Raw genomic sequence first — 16,300 nt, 5'->3', positions numbered from 1 at the left:
AGCTACAGCAGAAATGCTTTTCTGCTTTAAAAATGCCCTAAAAACCTTAGTTCTGTGAAAATTAACTGCCATGATTCAGGACTTGGCAAAATTTTTCTCCCCTTTCCTGATCCCTCAGAGTGGACTCCCCTGAGATCTCTGACCTTGACTTCTTGCTGCTCTGTGATCCCCTCGCTCCTGGACCTTTCCCTAGTAGCCAACACTTTTGTTTTGCATATGCTATGACCAGAAGAGCCTTCAGAAAAGAAAATATTGTTTACTCTTGATAGCACTAAGGATTAATAGGAGATAGATTTATTTATTTATTTATTTATTTATTTATTTATTTATTTATTTATTTATTTATTTTTACCTCAGTCTTACCTAGAAATCTAGTAGCTCTCTTGTACCTTTCAGCTTGACTTTTGAGAATATGGTCTTTCTTACCTCTTCGTCTGTCTTCTCTGATCTTTAAAATCTTCCTTAAATTCCAACAAAGGTCACTGTTCACACTTTTCTGTAGTATGCCTCCCCTATCCAAAATCAATTTCCTAAGAAAGACAAGGCAGAGTAACTGAAGAAAAATGCCCTTGTAAATGTGTTCCCCTTAACATGAGGAAATACCAGGAGTCATTGCCTTTCCTTTTTATCCATTTCCTGCTTGGCTTGTTAATTTAGCCAAATAAAGTGAGTGCTAGCCAAATACAGTAAAATCCCATTTTCAGGTTACATTGTACCCATAAATTTTTACTGGACAATAGTAATCCACCTTAGTTGTATTACACAATTTTCAAATCAGTGTCCTACAAGTATACTGCTTTGAGAAGTGGGAGACTCACTGCCTTGAAGAGTTTGTGTCTTTAATCAGTGAGCAAGGAAGTCAAGGTAGGGAGAAAGAGAATGTGTGATGTGAAACACAGAGAAATTGACTGATTTGCTGAAGACATAAAGCAAGTGTAGATCCTTTGACTGTAATGTTGTTTGAGGAAACCCACAGGTGTGTTTTCACTACCTTCAGTGGCATAAAAAGTTGAGTTATCCCATATCCAGTGCTCTAACCAAGAGATCAGCCTTCCTCTGCTAAATTTCAGTCTTAACGATGCTCGTCTGAAACATCTATGCTTGTCTCCTCCTATGACTTTTCATGTAGTAATAATAAGAAAAGATGGATAAAAATTTTCAAACATATTTGGATATAGGTTGAAAATTGTCTTCTCAGGTAAAGAAGGAAAAGAGAAAAATTATTTCACCTTTGGAAAAAGAAATACAAGAAATACCAACTTCAATTATAACAATGAAAGGGAATTTTCCCTCATGCTAGGTATCAAAAAGATGGGTTGCTGATGGAAATAGCTCCAGCTAGTTCCCTTCAGTAGGCAGAATTATATTTTGAAAGACCATTTTCAGCTAATTTGGCTGTTGTGCAGTTTGAACTTTACGAATTGACTTGTAATTGGACCATGCTGCCAATGGAAAAACTTACAAGTATTGAACATGACATTTTTAAGAAGGTTACTGTCATCTAGTCCTCTATTAGTGGATTTGCGGAGAGTTATAATTGGTCTAACAAGCTTAGTAACCTGTCCTACTCCCAATTATAATGTACAACCTCATTTATATCTTTTCTTTATTTACTGATACATGATAGGTAATAATTCTCTGTCTAGTGTTCATGCTTCAAAATAAAGCTGTCTAATCACAGAATGGTTGGATTCTTTAATATACATGTATATACATACCCATATACATAGTTTATATATAATTTACATATGCATATATGTGTGTGTATATTTTTACTGTGACCAATTAAAGTATGTTTATAATTTTCTTATACATATTTTAAATATATACAAATATATATATCTTTTTATTATGAATTATTAATGTGAGTATAAAGTCTTCTGTTGCTTTTAAATTACTGGAAGTGTGGGGGGGTGTTTCCTCCAGACCTTTGTTAAGTTTAAATGATTATTCTGGCTCAATGTGATAATGTGTTCATGTAAATGTAATTCTCAGGACTGAAAAAGAAGGGGAAGCATAAGAAAATGAACAGGTTGATGAACTCAACGCATCCATTATCAACTCATATTTGCATGAAGGAGAAACTGTTCGCTTACTATAAAATTAGAATGGCACCATTAATTTTGTTTATTACACGAACAGTTTGTAGTTCATGTAAGATTTACTGTCTGTTTTACAGGTGAACACTGTTTGTTAAAATACTGTCTGCTCCTTTTGCTTTGCATGCTCCGTTAGGGTGCAAGAATAATCTGAAGATACAGGCTTCAATGAAGAAAAACAGTGATCATATAACATAGATTATAAATAATTGGAGTACCTGTAGTTTTATGGGTGTTTGGTGGCATCAGCTTCGCAGGAGAATGACGTTTCAAGAAATAGGAGCAAGGGAATGATGTAAGATTTAGGTGCTTCAGAATGTACTTTTGGCAAGGCAAATTGTGCTGTAAGTTTTAGGATTCACAAATGTGTGTACAAACGCGCTTACCTACTCGTGATTAATGGTCCATGATTTTTCTGCACTCCTTGCCATGCTTTTTGAGCGTATTTTGTGATATATTTTCTAAATTCTCAACGCAGGTCTTCTGACAGAATCATAGATCTGAACTATCTCATAGAACTGTAGTGTCTCAAATAAATAGGTCAAATAATCCTAGAAGCGGTGTTTGTTAGCTTTGGATCGATAGTGATAAAGTTTCTCTGTATTCTTACTTGCTCAAACTTCTGTCTAATCTATCTTTGTTCTCTTCTTCTTGTGCAATCTTTTCCTTGCTTCCAGTGGCTGCTACAAAGAACAAAGCTAGAGGTGAGTTTCTGCCTGCACTCTTCAATTTGCATTGCATGGTTCTGCAGCCCACGTATTTTCTCACAAGGTTTTTTCTGCTTCTCAAAACCAAGAAAGATATTTTTAGATCTTATGGTATAATAGATTAATTTTTTATAATTTTGTAATTGCCCCTAAGTGCAGACTATTTTCATTGTTTATCAGTCATCACTACTTATACTGTATTTTATTAATTGTTTTAATTTAGAAAGTTTTTAGGAAAAAGATAAATCCAAGTGCATTGTAGTTAGATTTCTTACTTGCATTATAGTAAGGTAGGGATATTGATGGCATTTTAATCAAAATGAAGATATTACATAAAAATGCTCATAAATATGTAAATGCAATTTATATTTTTTTATCTCTAGACATAGTCATAAATATCTGAACAGAGAACAATGAACATAAGTGTCTCCTAAGCATCCCCTATCTTTTCACACTGGTATAAAATGATCATCACTGTTTCTGATAGCATACCAATATATATAGAGGCATACTATAATCTGTTCAGAGATTTATGGTTTCAGAGAAGCAAGGTGATTGTCACAAATCAGTGTGACAAAGAAGTAAAACCTTTCCGAACTAATCACGTAAGGTCAGTTGTGCCTTAAACCATTTCCTGAATTTCAATGAAGCAGTGATGGAGCAAATGTAACCCAAAGGGTATATTTTTATGCAAATATACATATAAATGTATGCAAACATGTGAATGTATGCAAACACATACATATGTACACATACACATGTGTATATGCATACACATACGTGTGTGTGTGTGTACATATATGAACATACGTTTTCATAGAAAATCCTGAAAAGATGTATTTTCCTAAGATTTATCCATCATTTCTGGTAGATAAAATTGAGTAAGTTGATAAGTAGACATCAGATTTTAAGGTAAATAGTTATGCTTGTTTACATGTAGTTCGGAAGTTAAGAACTCTCATATTCACAGTGTTCAAGTTCAATTATATACGTTGTCTAGCTTGAAGATGTAGAACAATAATAATAATAATCAAAGCAAACACAGCCAACTGATGATATTTATGTATTAGAATAATTAATAATTAAAATTACAGCTCAGGTTTTTTTTAAACCCTTGCATGGCTTTTTGTAAAATCTTTTTTGCATGCATTGAATGTCATGAGTGAGGGGAGTGGATAAAGTCAAATTCACATGTTTGTCTATGCATGCTATGAAATTTGTTTTACTCTTTTCATGTCATGTACTTGGCTGTGATGCTGCGTAACAGTTGTCAAGAGTTTAAGACCTTCGTAATCAACAAAAACAAACAAACAAACCCAAAACACATCCACGGAAGCAAACTTACAGCACAAATAAGCATAATCTTATCAGTATTCAGCAATTACTTCATGTACCCATATATTGCCATTCAAACAGAAACTGCCCTGGAGGCACGGGAATTCTAAAATGAGTCAGAAGTACTCATGAGCCCCACTCATCTGTGAACATTAACACACCCTTATTTCAGAAGTGCACATGCATATTGAATAAACAGCTGAAACTATATATAGTAAATTTGGTTTGACATTGTGATAAGGGAAAATCTTATAATCTGTAGCTATGCATTATCTGTGGAGTTCTCTTGCTCAGTTGCACAGTGTCTTCAAGAAGTCATCAGCTTTTCCTTTGGTGCTGAACAGCCCTGTGCTGAAGGGACCCAATATCCGCAAGGAATTCAGTCCTGCAATACTTCTATCTTTTACCAAAAGCATAGGACCCATCTTGTAATCTTCTGTGGTGGAAGACAAAGTAGCTGACGTCTTACTGCTTTTCACATTGCTCTGTCCAAGCAGTAAAGAAGGATCTGTTTCTCCTTTTGAAGTATAACACTTAACTGGCAAGCAGTTGTCTAATACGGCATTGGAAATGGCAACTCATAACTGAGGGAATGTTTTGCTGCAGGAGGAATTTCTTTTTTGGCATTTATCTCCCTGAAATCCAGCACTCTTTATGTCTATGCTCTTATTTCTGGATCTTCATCTTTCCTTTCTGAAAGTTTGGAATTTGTGCTGCCATTTTCAGCAAGGTGAAGTTGGTGCTCACGTCTGCCCTGAGATCTGAGTGCTCCAGAGCACATTAGTAGGTGATATCCTATTCCACCTGTCTTGAAATTTTGTTTGCACTTTGTTAGCCCTGCTGGTCTCCAACTTCCCGCCAGCTCTTTGTGGGATTGCCTACAAGCAGAATGTTAGAGCCCTTGCTCTCAAACGTTGTATTCAGTGCTCTTTCCTTATGTATTTTCTCGGTCTTTGTTGAAGGCTGTTTGTATTAAGTGGTGTAAAGCAGCTGTTGAACTCTCTAGTTTACCCTTACTTTGTAGCACTTAGAATTGATTTAGGTTGGAAGGTCATTTGGTCTGCAGGTCATCTGGACCTAGCCACCGCACAAGTAAGGCCCGCTTACATCTGGTTGCTCAGAGCCTTCCAGTCAGCTTGAAGTATCTCAAGGGTCAGAGATTCCACAGCTCCATGTTAGATTTGTGCTATCGTTTCTTTATTTTACCATGTTTTTCTTTATTTCTTTTTAATACTTTCTGTTATCTGGAAGAAACTGCATGAAAAATTTTGGTCGTCTCCAGAAAAGGTAAATACTTGGATTTTGCATAGAAGGAAGGGTCTTGCTTTGGACTACCTTGGGCAGATGCTGCCTCATGACGCTCAGTTTCTGGACAGAATACTTGTGACATTTCCAAGTCTAGTTCAGAAGGATTTGAAAGAGTAAGGGGTAAAATTAAACATGACAGTGGTCATTCATATCACTGAATTTGATGAAGCAGAAACCAAAGATGCCACCTGAAAACTTCAGACTATCTGAATAGAGTTGTTTCAGTGCATGAATATTTTAAGTACTGTTCCTTAATGCACCCGATGAGATTTGTTCAACTTGAGCTCCATAAATGAGCATTTCCTCTATCAAAGCACCAGTTTGAAGACCTCTTGACCTCTTAAGAAGGGCTGTTGTGACTTTTTGGTGATAATATTGTTGCAGATATCTTCTGGCAGCAGTTAACAATAGTTTCCAGGCTCAGTGGTCTTACCAGAGCTGCTAATGTATCAATTTTCAGTCAGCAGGTGAAAGAGAGAGGCCCTGTGTCTTCATTCAAATGTAATTACTTGAGGAGTTCTGTGCTCCACATTTTCACTTCTCTGATATGCTCCATGCCAGCTGCTATTAAAAAGTTATTTCCAGAGCTGCCCTGCTAACCTTATGCAGTTAGACACTTGACTTTATAACCCTTCAAAATTTCTGATAGGGTTTTTTTTTTCGATATTGGGAATGGTGTGGATGAATATGACAACGTCCTGTAAAAAAAAAAAAAAAAAAAAAGGAGATTATGAAGGCCAACTGCTGTTGCAGGAGGAGAAAGCAAGTCCTACAGAAAGATCTCTTACTGTCTGCCTGTTGAGAAGTACAACATTCCTTCCTGTTCTTAAGACTCTTGAGGCCCACAGACTAGAAATGATGAAATTCCCAGGAAGAGTCCTAAGTCCCAAGAAGAGACTTTTTGCAGAGGGGAAGATGTAACTGCCTTAACGTTGCAGGATTCATACTATCCAATCTATATAAAAATGTGGTGGATTGGTAGCTATTTCTGTCATGCTCCTTTCCCCCATTTTAGCTATGTATGAAGTTCTATTTTTAAATTTCTCAGGGAGAAATAACATTCACATCATAGTCCCACTGCTTCTCATAATGAAGTACTACTGTACTACCCACTCAGTCTACATATACACAATGCTATATTCTCTCTCCAAAACTGTTGTAAAAGCTGAACTTCTGTGGATTCTTGGGGATGTCCTGTTGATGGGAGATACCTTCAAACTCTTTTCTGACTTAATACTACACTTTTAAGTACTGTAAATGCCTTTAACTCTATTTCACTTTCCTCACAAGTTTGATATTAACAGCACTATTTTCTGTAGCTTGTTGGATATCCAGGAGATTTTTGAGATGAGTCTTTTTCTTGACTTACATTTGTGTCCCAAAGAAATTGTCCTTATTTTTGAGTTCCATTGAAAAGCACTTCTTTCTTTCTCTCTTTCTCTCTCTTTCTCTCTCTTTCTCTCTCTTTCTCTCTCTTTCTCTCTCTTTCTCTCTCTTTCTCTCTCTTTCTCTCTCTTTCTCTCTCTTTCTCTCTCTTTCTCTCTCTTTCTTTCTCTTTCTTTCTCTTTCTTTCTCTTTCTTTTTCTTTCTCTTTCTTTCTTTCTTTCTTCTTTTCTACAAATGCAGAGGTATATTGGTTTTGCTTTCCTTTTAAAAGGAGACTGATTTTCCTTCAGAAACATAAGATTAAATTTAGCTTTAATGATGCTACTTAAAGCATACCTCTCTCTCTAATATAAATCATCATAGCAGTTGATACACTGTCTAAATGCATCTTAGCCAAGAGGCAAAGATCACTCTGGACTTTATTCACTTGATTTATTTTGCTTGTTCTTATTATGTCAATGAAAAAGGTATCAGCTTATTTGAAGTTTAAGTCAGGAAGGATCATGTGAAGAATGTTGCACAAATATACTGTTATTGGCTGGATAGTTTCACAGTGACTCGTACTATCGGTTAGTTAGGAATCAGATTGTTTCTCAAGACTTTATCAGATCTTCATCAATGGTCATGTTATACCCAACCATCTCTTTGATTTTCTTACAGCATATCATAGAATCATAGAATGGTTTGGGTTGGAAGGGACCTTAAAGATCATCTAGTTCCAACCCCCCTGCCATGGGAAGGGATACCCTCCACCAGACCAGGTTGCCCAAAGCCCCATCCAACCTGGCCCTGAACACTTCCAGAGATGGGTATGATAAAGTTTATTTCATTCCTCTACATAAGTATTTGTCATCTTGGTAAATAATAGGTTTAATTCATCCCATTGTTTTGGCTTAAAATCAGACAAAGCAGGATAAATTGTGCTGACCAGAATTCCCTGTATGGAAGACCTACAGTTTAGATCCTTTCTTCAGTACATGTAATTAGCCAAGCATATTTCTCATTCAGGGTAAAATTATCCTGAAATAAAGCAAGCAACACAGCAGCTGTCCATGTTAGGAACAGGATGAAATACATGTACGCAAAGGAGACCCAAATACTGCTATTTGTCTTATTTGCATTATCTTCACAAAGATCTGAGCTATTCAGTTATTAACATCAGTCAGGCATTAGCTCTGCTGTTGCAGAGTTTTCTTCATTGAGTGATAGATAAATCAGGGTATCATCTGCATAAAAAATGACACAGTGCAACATTATGGCAAAAAATACAAACTAGTGGAAGTGTATAGATGTTGAAAGCGTGAATCCAATATAGAGCCTAGGGAAACTCTATAACTGACGGTGGTTTGAAAGAGGATTTATTTATTGTTACAAGCTTTCACCACTGAGACATGTAGAAATGAAAACCTGTCAGATTCCACCTTTAATACAAGGTCATTACAAAAAACTTGCCAAGGCTGCTGTAGTAGCATAGCATGATCGGAAGCCTGATTGATTTTTTTCAGATATTCTACTGCTATTGAAATAGAGGAGCTCTTCTTTGTTAAATCTTCTTCTGATCTTTTTATTCAAAAATATAGTTTCACCTTCTAAAGGCAGAATTTTCATATGTCACTTTAAGGTAGTAAAAGCACCTTTGGTACTTATAAATGATTGTACTGTTGGAGGGAGAACAACGAAGCTAATGAAGCCTTAATAACCATTCCTTCCATTCTTTCACTGTCTCTTTGGTATTCCCTCCTCTGTAGTTTAGTCACTGTTTCCAGTACTATAACCTCTGAGGTCCAGTGCTTTTCTCTGCTGATTAAATCATGTCCAATGGTTAAACCTGTGAGTTTGAAAGGTCTGGATTTCATTCCTAGATCTGCCACAGTTTTCCTCTGTGATTTCTCATGGCACTCAAGGCCAGAGGTTTTTTTCATATTCAGCAGTTCTGATGGGGAGGAAAGTGGTGATGAAGAACAAAATTTGATGCTTGTCTGTGAAGAGAGTGTGCAGAAAAAGAAAAAAAAAAAAAAAAAAAAAGGAGAGGGTTGAAAATTACCATACTAAGAGTGCAGAAGGGCTGTGAAGGCATATATGAAACATATTGCTCATCCTCGCACACTTTTGCTGTCGATATATATACAGTAGCAGGTATTTGAGAAATTAATCTAGGTAGGCAATTGTTACTGTGTTTCTCCACTTCTTGTTCTGTTTTAGTGAAAAGAATATGGAATTTTCAATTTAATGATTAGTCTCTAAATATAAAAATGTCTTGAGTTTGGGGGTTTGTGTTGTGATTTTTTTAAATCCTCTAAATGTAAAAGTTGACATTAGATCAAGATAATAGATCGTTTCACAATTTCAGTTTTCCATCAGATAACATAGAATCATTTAGGTTGGAAAAGACCTTTAAGATCATTGAGTGCAACCATAAACATTATAACTACAACATAAAAAATTATAATTACATTAGACTCTAAAAAATCATAAATACCTACTTCAGTATAATATATATGCCATTTGTCAAAAGAGATTTGGAAGATAAAGCAGATGCATGAGTTCTGAGGGGTTTTTTAGGAGAGTTACAAAACATGTTGTGGGTTTGGTTTTTTTTTCCTTACAGACTCTAGCTGATCCTTGGAAGGAGAAAGCTGGAAACATAATGATGATAATAGTTCTTAACAAAGTTGCTGACTGCTCTTTACCCTTTGCAATTACATTTGGGAAATACTTGGCCCTGGCATCTGTAAGATCTTTCCAATATCGAGACAGCTGAGATTTCCACATAATGTTGTGTGTGCACAGTCCAAATGCTCACCATTGTAGTTCCAGCCAGAATCCTTCTGCTATTCAAGGTCCCAGGTTCTGCTACATACGCAGGAGACTGCCAAAACATGAATCAACTTTTCCTTTCTTAGATCAAGGGACTACATTAGCAGCACTGGAAACAGCACTTATACAAGCCTGTAGGTCCTCTTTACTGCTTTTAATGCATTTTATTTTGGTATCTTTTCCAGAGTAGATGTAAACAAAGCAACTATTAATAGTTTTTTTTTTGCAATGTAACATGCTCATTAAAGTTGTAAGTCACCATGGAATAAAGCAGCTCTATCAACACAGAAATAGCAAAATAAAGTACAAAGCCTCACCGAAAAGAGATCGGTAGGGGCAGGCTATTGCTGTTGACATGCCCTTTTCATTTGAGAGACATCTACACTGAGCCAACATGTCAGTCATTTACTGACTAAATAGTTTAATAACCATTGTAGCAGAGATGGAGATGGAGTAAGGTAATGTTTGTTTTCATTCTTGTGAAGCATAAAATAGTTATGGGAGAGTGACTCTACAGAGGATGTTCCCTTTTGCAGTGGAGCCGGTTATCATCAACTAAAGCATTTTGTCAGTTCTTATTCCCCAACTTTCAGATAGGCGACTCTTCCCTCCCAGTGGTTAATACAAATTCTGATTGCTTTTTTTCAATTTGTCTGCCCTCGTTTGGTTGTTAAGTATTTGGGACTAGATTGTCAAAAGCAGCGTATTAGGAGAGCTTGCCATACTTGAATAGAACTCTGCTGGAAATTTAGTTGCTTCATTTGCTATCTGAATGGATGTACCGTTTTAAATCTGGTCGTGGTATGGAGCATTGAGCCCTTATGGCTATCTGCGAAGAATTTTTGTAGGCATTGCATTTCAGATACAAAAGTATTGTGAATACATGACACACAGACACACATTGCCCTATGCTGTCCCATTGAAATCAGTTTTCAGATTCCAGCCAGACAAAACACTTTGCTTCAGAGTCTAGACTTTTCATTTAGGCACAGTAAAAAGGATATAGTGAATACCCAAGACGTGTTCACCATATTTTATACATGCTGTGGAACTGGTCGGCATGATTTCCTAATATCTGATAGTTGGATGGAGCTGTTGCTCTGAAGCAGGCTGTGGACTTCTCTTTGTCCCAAATATCTAAATTCCTCCACTTCTATTGAGATAAAATTTCTGATAGAGAAAAGGAATTTGATAATAATACTTAGAGACTGGAGAAATGATACAGTTGGTGTACGGGTTACAGCAAACCCATGATCACTGATTTTTACTTCTCTGTTCATAGTTGCTTTTTAAAGCATAAGCTTTTCTTTCAGGTTTGGCTTTGTTGCAGTATGCTTTTTTAACTGAAAGGAAGTGGAGGAACTGCTTTTAAATAAAAGGAAAGGTTTTTGGTTTTTTTTTTCCTCAAATGCTCTTTTGAAAAACATAGAACTTACACTGATTCTCCACATTAGCTGAGTTCTCAAGATCCACTTCTTAAATCTCTGTGTGAGATCAGCTCTTCAGAGAGTTTTCTTTACTTTAGTGGACAGTGGTCAGTGAAAGACAGGATGTTTAAATGGCTGAGGATTCACTATTGCTGCTAATGTTTGGTGCTTTATATTAATATTAGCTTCGTTTCTTTGTTCAGGCATAGGAACAGAAGAAAGGAAATAAAGACTTTTCTCTGTGTGTGCTATGATTGTTTTATTTAGAGGATCTCTAGAACTTCTTTGTAAGCATTAAGCTATGCATTACCCTGGAATTCTTCCAGGTACTAATAACTTCAAGGTCTTCCCCACATTTGTGTAAGACTACAGGCTGCGTATAAGGGGAAGGTAGGGGAAAATACTTGAGCAGAGTACTACACAGGGATGTTTGTTTATGTGGTGTTCAAACACAGCTATCTCAAAAATCTGGTCTGATTAGAAACAATCATGGGATTACTTATGTGGATCTATTGCCCACAAGATCCTGTAGATCATTGGAGATGGAGGAAAGAAACATGGAGTGTTCGCATACCGTGCACCTTGGGTTGTTGATTCTGAATTAACATCTTCACTCACTGCTCACCTAATTGCAGAATACCCATCTCCTTTTCCTTTAAGCTGATAAAGTGAATTTCATCTCTTAAAAAAAGTAGCTAGCAACATCATATTACCTTTATGCAGCTTTTTAGCTCAAGAACCAGAACTCTATTTGGCCTATTGCCAATAACTGCAAATTTCAGTAGGAACTGAAGTCATTTATGTTTTGGAAACTATTGCTAACTGTCAGAGAGCTAAATGGATGAACAAGTGTGTTCCTCTTCTTCACAGACTGCTGTAACTGAAAGTATGTCAGTAGCAGTACCTCAAGAAAGAGAAAATCTTAGGATTTCCTTTTTAGGACCCTGATTCTATGAAGTCAGGTCCAGAAGCTAAATACTGTAATTATAATAAATAAATGATTTTTTTGCTTGTTTGTGGTGAACACTTATAATGACAATATCTCTGAAACTGATCAAAGATTTAGTAATAAGGAAAAAACCACTGTAAATATTGGATCTTTCATTTGTTATATCAGCATTCTGTTCATGGGCTCCCTGAAGAGCTAACAACAAACTAAAAGTCATGATTCTAACCTAACAACATTCTACGTTTATTATAAGGTTTATAAAATACAATAAAAATCTTTAAAACGCTGTAACTTGACAAAAGTCCTTCAAAGGGAAATGAGCAAGAGAATTAAGGAGTTCAAAATAAAATTAAGAGGAGAGGTAAACACTGGAAAGAGGGCAATGGAAAAGAATTGTGCGTGATGGCTACAACTGCAGTGGGCCTTTGCAGCAGCCAGCAGTAGACTTTGTTCTAAGTTCTACTTAGACTTTGTAGGTCCCCGTGGGTCTTTCAGCTGCTATTAGAAGTCACTATCAGTTTGCCAAATTCTGACTTTCCTCCTAACCATGCTAGTTTAGATTGTGTAAGCAAAGACTGTAGACTCCTGATTTATATCAATACCTGTGCACAATACAATACATCCAGCTGGCCTCCGCTGGCTCGCTTTTCATTTGTTAGCTGTTGCTGAGAGTGCTGCAACATTTTTTCTTTTGTGATGGGTGACTTTCTGTTCATGTGGGTTTTTTCTAATATAATTATTGTTATTTTTATATACATACATAATACATGTTGTGTGTGGTGCATTGGGAGTAGTACTTAAAGGATTTATGGTAGTTGGATTTGGAAACAATTGTACATAACCATAACTTTCTCAAGGTAGAAATTTTTGCTTTTCATGCCATACTTAGTAGACTCAAGATGTCTATCATCAGCGATCCCTTTGTTTCTTTCCTTAGTTTTCCTTCAGAAATATTCGTTTTCATTTGTTTTGGAGAATAGTACTTATTGTATTTATTTGTCACTGATTTCTGGAAATGTAAAGTGTGTCAGCTAGTGCTTCCCAAGTAGCAGCTCAGAGATCGAGGCAGAATATCAATCCCTGCATTGATGTCCATTTACATTTTAGGAATTTACAAGTGTATAAAACTAATGAGCTAATAATTCAACATTCTTTTCAGATAATGTTATGTACGGAAATGAATAGGATGAATAGGCTTTCCTCCCATGGTTGGGCTTCTCTTGCAGAATTTCATTTTCATAACGATTATCATAATGGACAGCCCATCCCACTCCAACAATAAATGTGCCCCAGGAGGCAGACTAGTAAAATAAATGCTTCTCCAGAGCAGACATAATAAAGTTCCTTTGCTCTTTGGCTTTTTCTCTCTCCAGAAGCTCAGGAGAAAAAGTGGACCTTGTAGCACTGTTCAGAGGTTACAGATTTCTGGTTTCTGGGACACCAGCTAGGAAGTAAGTTCCAACATCTGGGAAACACACTCAAAATGTGCTTTGCCAACATTTCCCTTCCGTTAACTTTCAGACAGCTTCCACCCCTACCAAAGTCAATGTTTGCAAGGTAGTGTACTGTACAGTTGTATCCACCTCACCTGCCAACCAATACAGCATGTTTTCCTGGTCCTTCCCTCCTGCTTTGCTTTTTTTTTTTTTTTTTTTTGCTTTTTTTTTTAATCTTCTGGTATATCCCCATAACAGAGGAGAAAGTTCAATAATCTTTTATTATTCCTTCCTCTATGTTCAGTTACCGTCTTGATTTGATCTAAATATCTTTCAAAATACATTTCAATCTTTTGTGTAGGTTAGTGACAACTATTTTAATAACTTTACCTTTTTAAAAATAATTTTTATGTTCTTTAGTGCTTCTGTGAAGAGCAAAGCATTATTTCGCATGACAATTCCTTACAATAATGTCATATCAGAGATTTTGGCTGGAAACTTGTCAGTCTTACTGGCAGAATGTTATATGTTTTCCAAAGGACATGAATTTGCTTGACTTTTTGAGGTACAGTATTCTAGCCCTTTGGCTGCTTTTTTAAAGCAAATTGTGCATGGTGTTCAGGAATGTTGTCAGCTGTAAGAGATATTCTTGATCGTCAAGTCCAGTCTCTTTGTATAAGCATCACATATTACCTCCTCCATATATGCATTCTGACAAGCTGGGGGTTTTGGTTATTTGTTTGGTTTTGGTTTGGTTTGGATTTGGCTTATTTTCCTCCTTAGCTAGTTTTCTGATAGGGAAACTGTGAACCCTTCCCTTGCAATTGTCAGGCACACTCTTCTAACTTCTAGAAGCAGTATTCACATAACTTTTTCTTATGTCAAGATTGTCTTTAATTGTAAACTGATCATCTTCTTCCTCCTTGTTTTTTACCATGTCACTAATACACAGATAACTATTATATCTTCTCTCTGTCTTTATTTTGGTAAGTGGACAGATATTTTTCAATCTCTTCTCTTTCCAGGATGGTCTGGGCTACCTTATATTTTTGCAGTGTGTTACAGTGTGAACTGGCTGCTGCTGAATGAAATGAGCAGAATGGTCTGCAGTGTTTTACCTGGGTTTCACCCTGTCTTTTCTGTCAAGCCTTCCTACATCTACCAGAAATACTTCAACTGGCTTGTGTTATGACTGCTTTCTTTCAAACTGCTTTGTATTGGTCGTTCATAGTCATCCAGTGATAAATTAGAAAATGTGTCTTCTTCCTGCTCAGTTGTTCTCAGCTGATGAGATTCCAGTGTATAGCCGAAGTTTCAATTATTAATCCCCAACTACAAGACTTTTTTCTCATTTCTATTACTGCAGTCCTAAAGATTGTCCAGTGCTTTCTATGAGATATACCAGTCCTTTTCTGTATGTATGATACCTTTAAAGATTTTGTCATTAACTTGCTCTTGCTGTTTGTTAATAAAATTATTAGTAATATAAAAAGAAAGAGTGAAGAGGAGTCCTTGAAAAAAGCCCAAGCATTAATGACTTCTGTCAAGTCTCTTCTTCCTTTCAGCTCCAGCCTGACACCATCTACCATAAATAAGTTCTTCGTGTTTCCCACATTTTCCGTGCTGGTGGCTTCTGCCTAATTTTTATGTGCTGTGTTTATGGGATATCATTCTAACACATTTAAGTAAAGGTTAAGCTACTAAATTTCTATAGTCTGCCAGCAATCAGATTAGACTCAACTGATCTATGTTTGTTAACTTCGTATTAATTTGCTGGTCTCAGTTGACTCTGCCAGAGCTTCTGATCCCTTCTTTCACTTCTTCTTGGTCATTTCCAGAGAACAAATTCACTTATCCTTGCTGATCTACACAAGATGGCTTGATGGTGGATTTAGTAGCTAGGGTTTTTTAGTCAAGACAACTGATATTTAGCAAATGTAATGCTGTTTAGTGGTGATAAAACAGCAAACAGTGGGATTCAAAAATACAAATTATTTCTAATCTAATATAAATCACATCTATATTTCAAATATAATAATTTCTTGAAGGGGATTTTATGCATCCTTATTGTAATAATTTTCTGCTGGCCATTTTTCATTCACTTTGTAGCTGGCTTGTTGCTTTATTTGTATACTAGTACATATAGTAATTCTTGTGCTATCTATCCAGGAGTATTGTATTTGGCCGAGCTATGTATCCTTAAAGGACTTTCTTGAACATTTCCTTTGCACCTCTTTGCATCTATGCTTTATGTGTTTCTTCCGTAGTCTTCCAACCTGCTACATACATCATAAATACTGTTCCATAATTTGTTATCTGCATGCTTGTTAGCCACACTCTCTCGTTCATCAGTGCATCAGTGATGGCCTTATAAATGGTCATATATTTTTTCCTTTTTTTTTTTGGGCATTCATAGCATTATTTCATGTTATAAAACTTTCCCTTGGGAATTCGTGGGACTCAGGTGTGCTCCCTGTTGCAGAGTTTTCGCAGTGACCCCTGACAGCCAGGGAGCATTTTCTTTCCTCTTTGAGTATGTGCAGTATCACTCACAACCAGGCTTGCTGCTCCTGTAGAGGCACAACTTGTTACCCTGTCAATAACTTGGTGTAGTGTCATAGGGACCTCAACAACTGTTCCAGTGCTCCAGTGACCAGAAGAGTTTAATGCCTTGTTTGTCAGATCTTTTACTTAATCAGAATGCAAGATTAAGGGTTAAAGGGTATATTCACATAAAACCATAGATTTTTGAATTTGTGGAACAAAATTGTGAAAGGACAAAACATAATATAGTATTGAGATACATTATATATTATAGAGAGAGGGATACACACAC

At 36.3% G+C, this 16,300-nt stretch overlaps 1 protein-coding gene across 5 annotated transcripts in view; it reads left to right on the top strand.

Annotated features, from left to right (window-relative positions):
- Positions 1-16,300, top strand: part of CADM2 (cell adhesion molecule 2) — a 688,977-nt gene that overhangs the window by 442,680 nt on the left and 229,997 nt on the right. For 2 of the 5 annotated variants that reach the window (XM_075769404.1, XM_075769394.1), the window contains exon 2: positions 2,777-2,803. The exons of the other annotated variants lie outside the window; for them this stretch is intronic. In XM_075769404.1, the coding sequence (XP_075625519.1) occupies positions 2,777-2,803 (27 nt within the window). The remainder of the gene's footprint in view (positions 1-2,776; positions 2,804-16,300) is intronic. 5 annotated transcript variants of the gene reach the window in all.

The sequence above is a fragment of the Balearica regulorum genome, chromosome 1 (assembly GCF_011004875.1).
Source record: "Balearica regulorum gibbericeps isolate bBalReg1 chromosome 1, bBalReg1.pri, whole genome shotgun sequence".
In the NCBI taxonomy this organism is placed as follows: Eukaryota; Metazoa; Chordata; class Aves; order Gruiformes; family Gruidae; genus Balearica; species Balearica regulorum.
The sequence above is the reverse complement of the archived record's forward strand: the minus strand, read 5'-3'. Positions and strand labels throughout refer to the sequence as shown.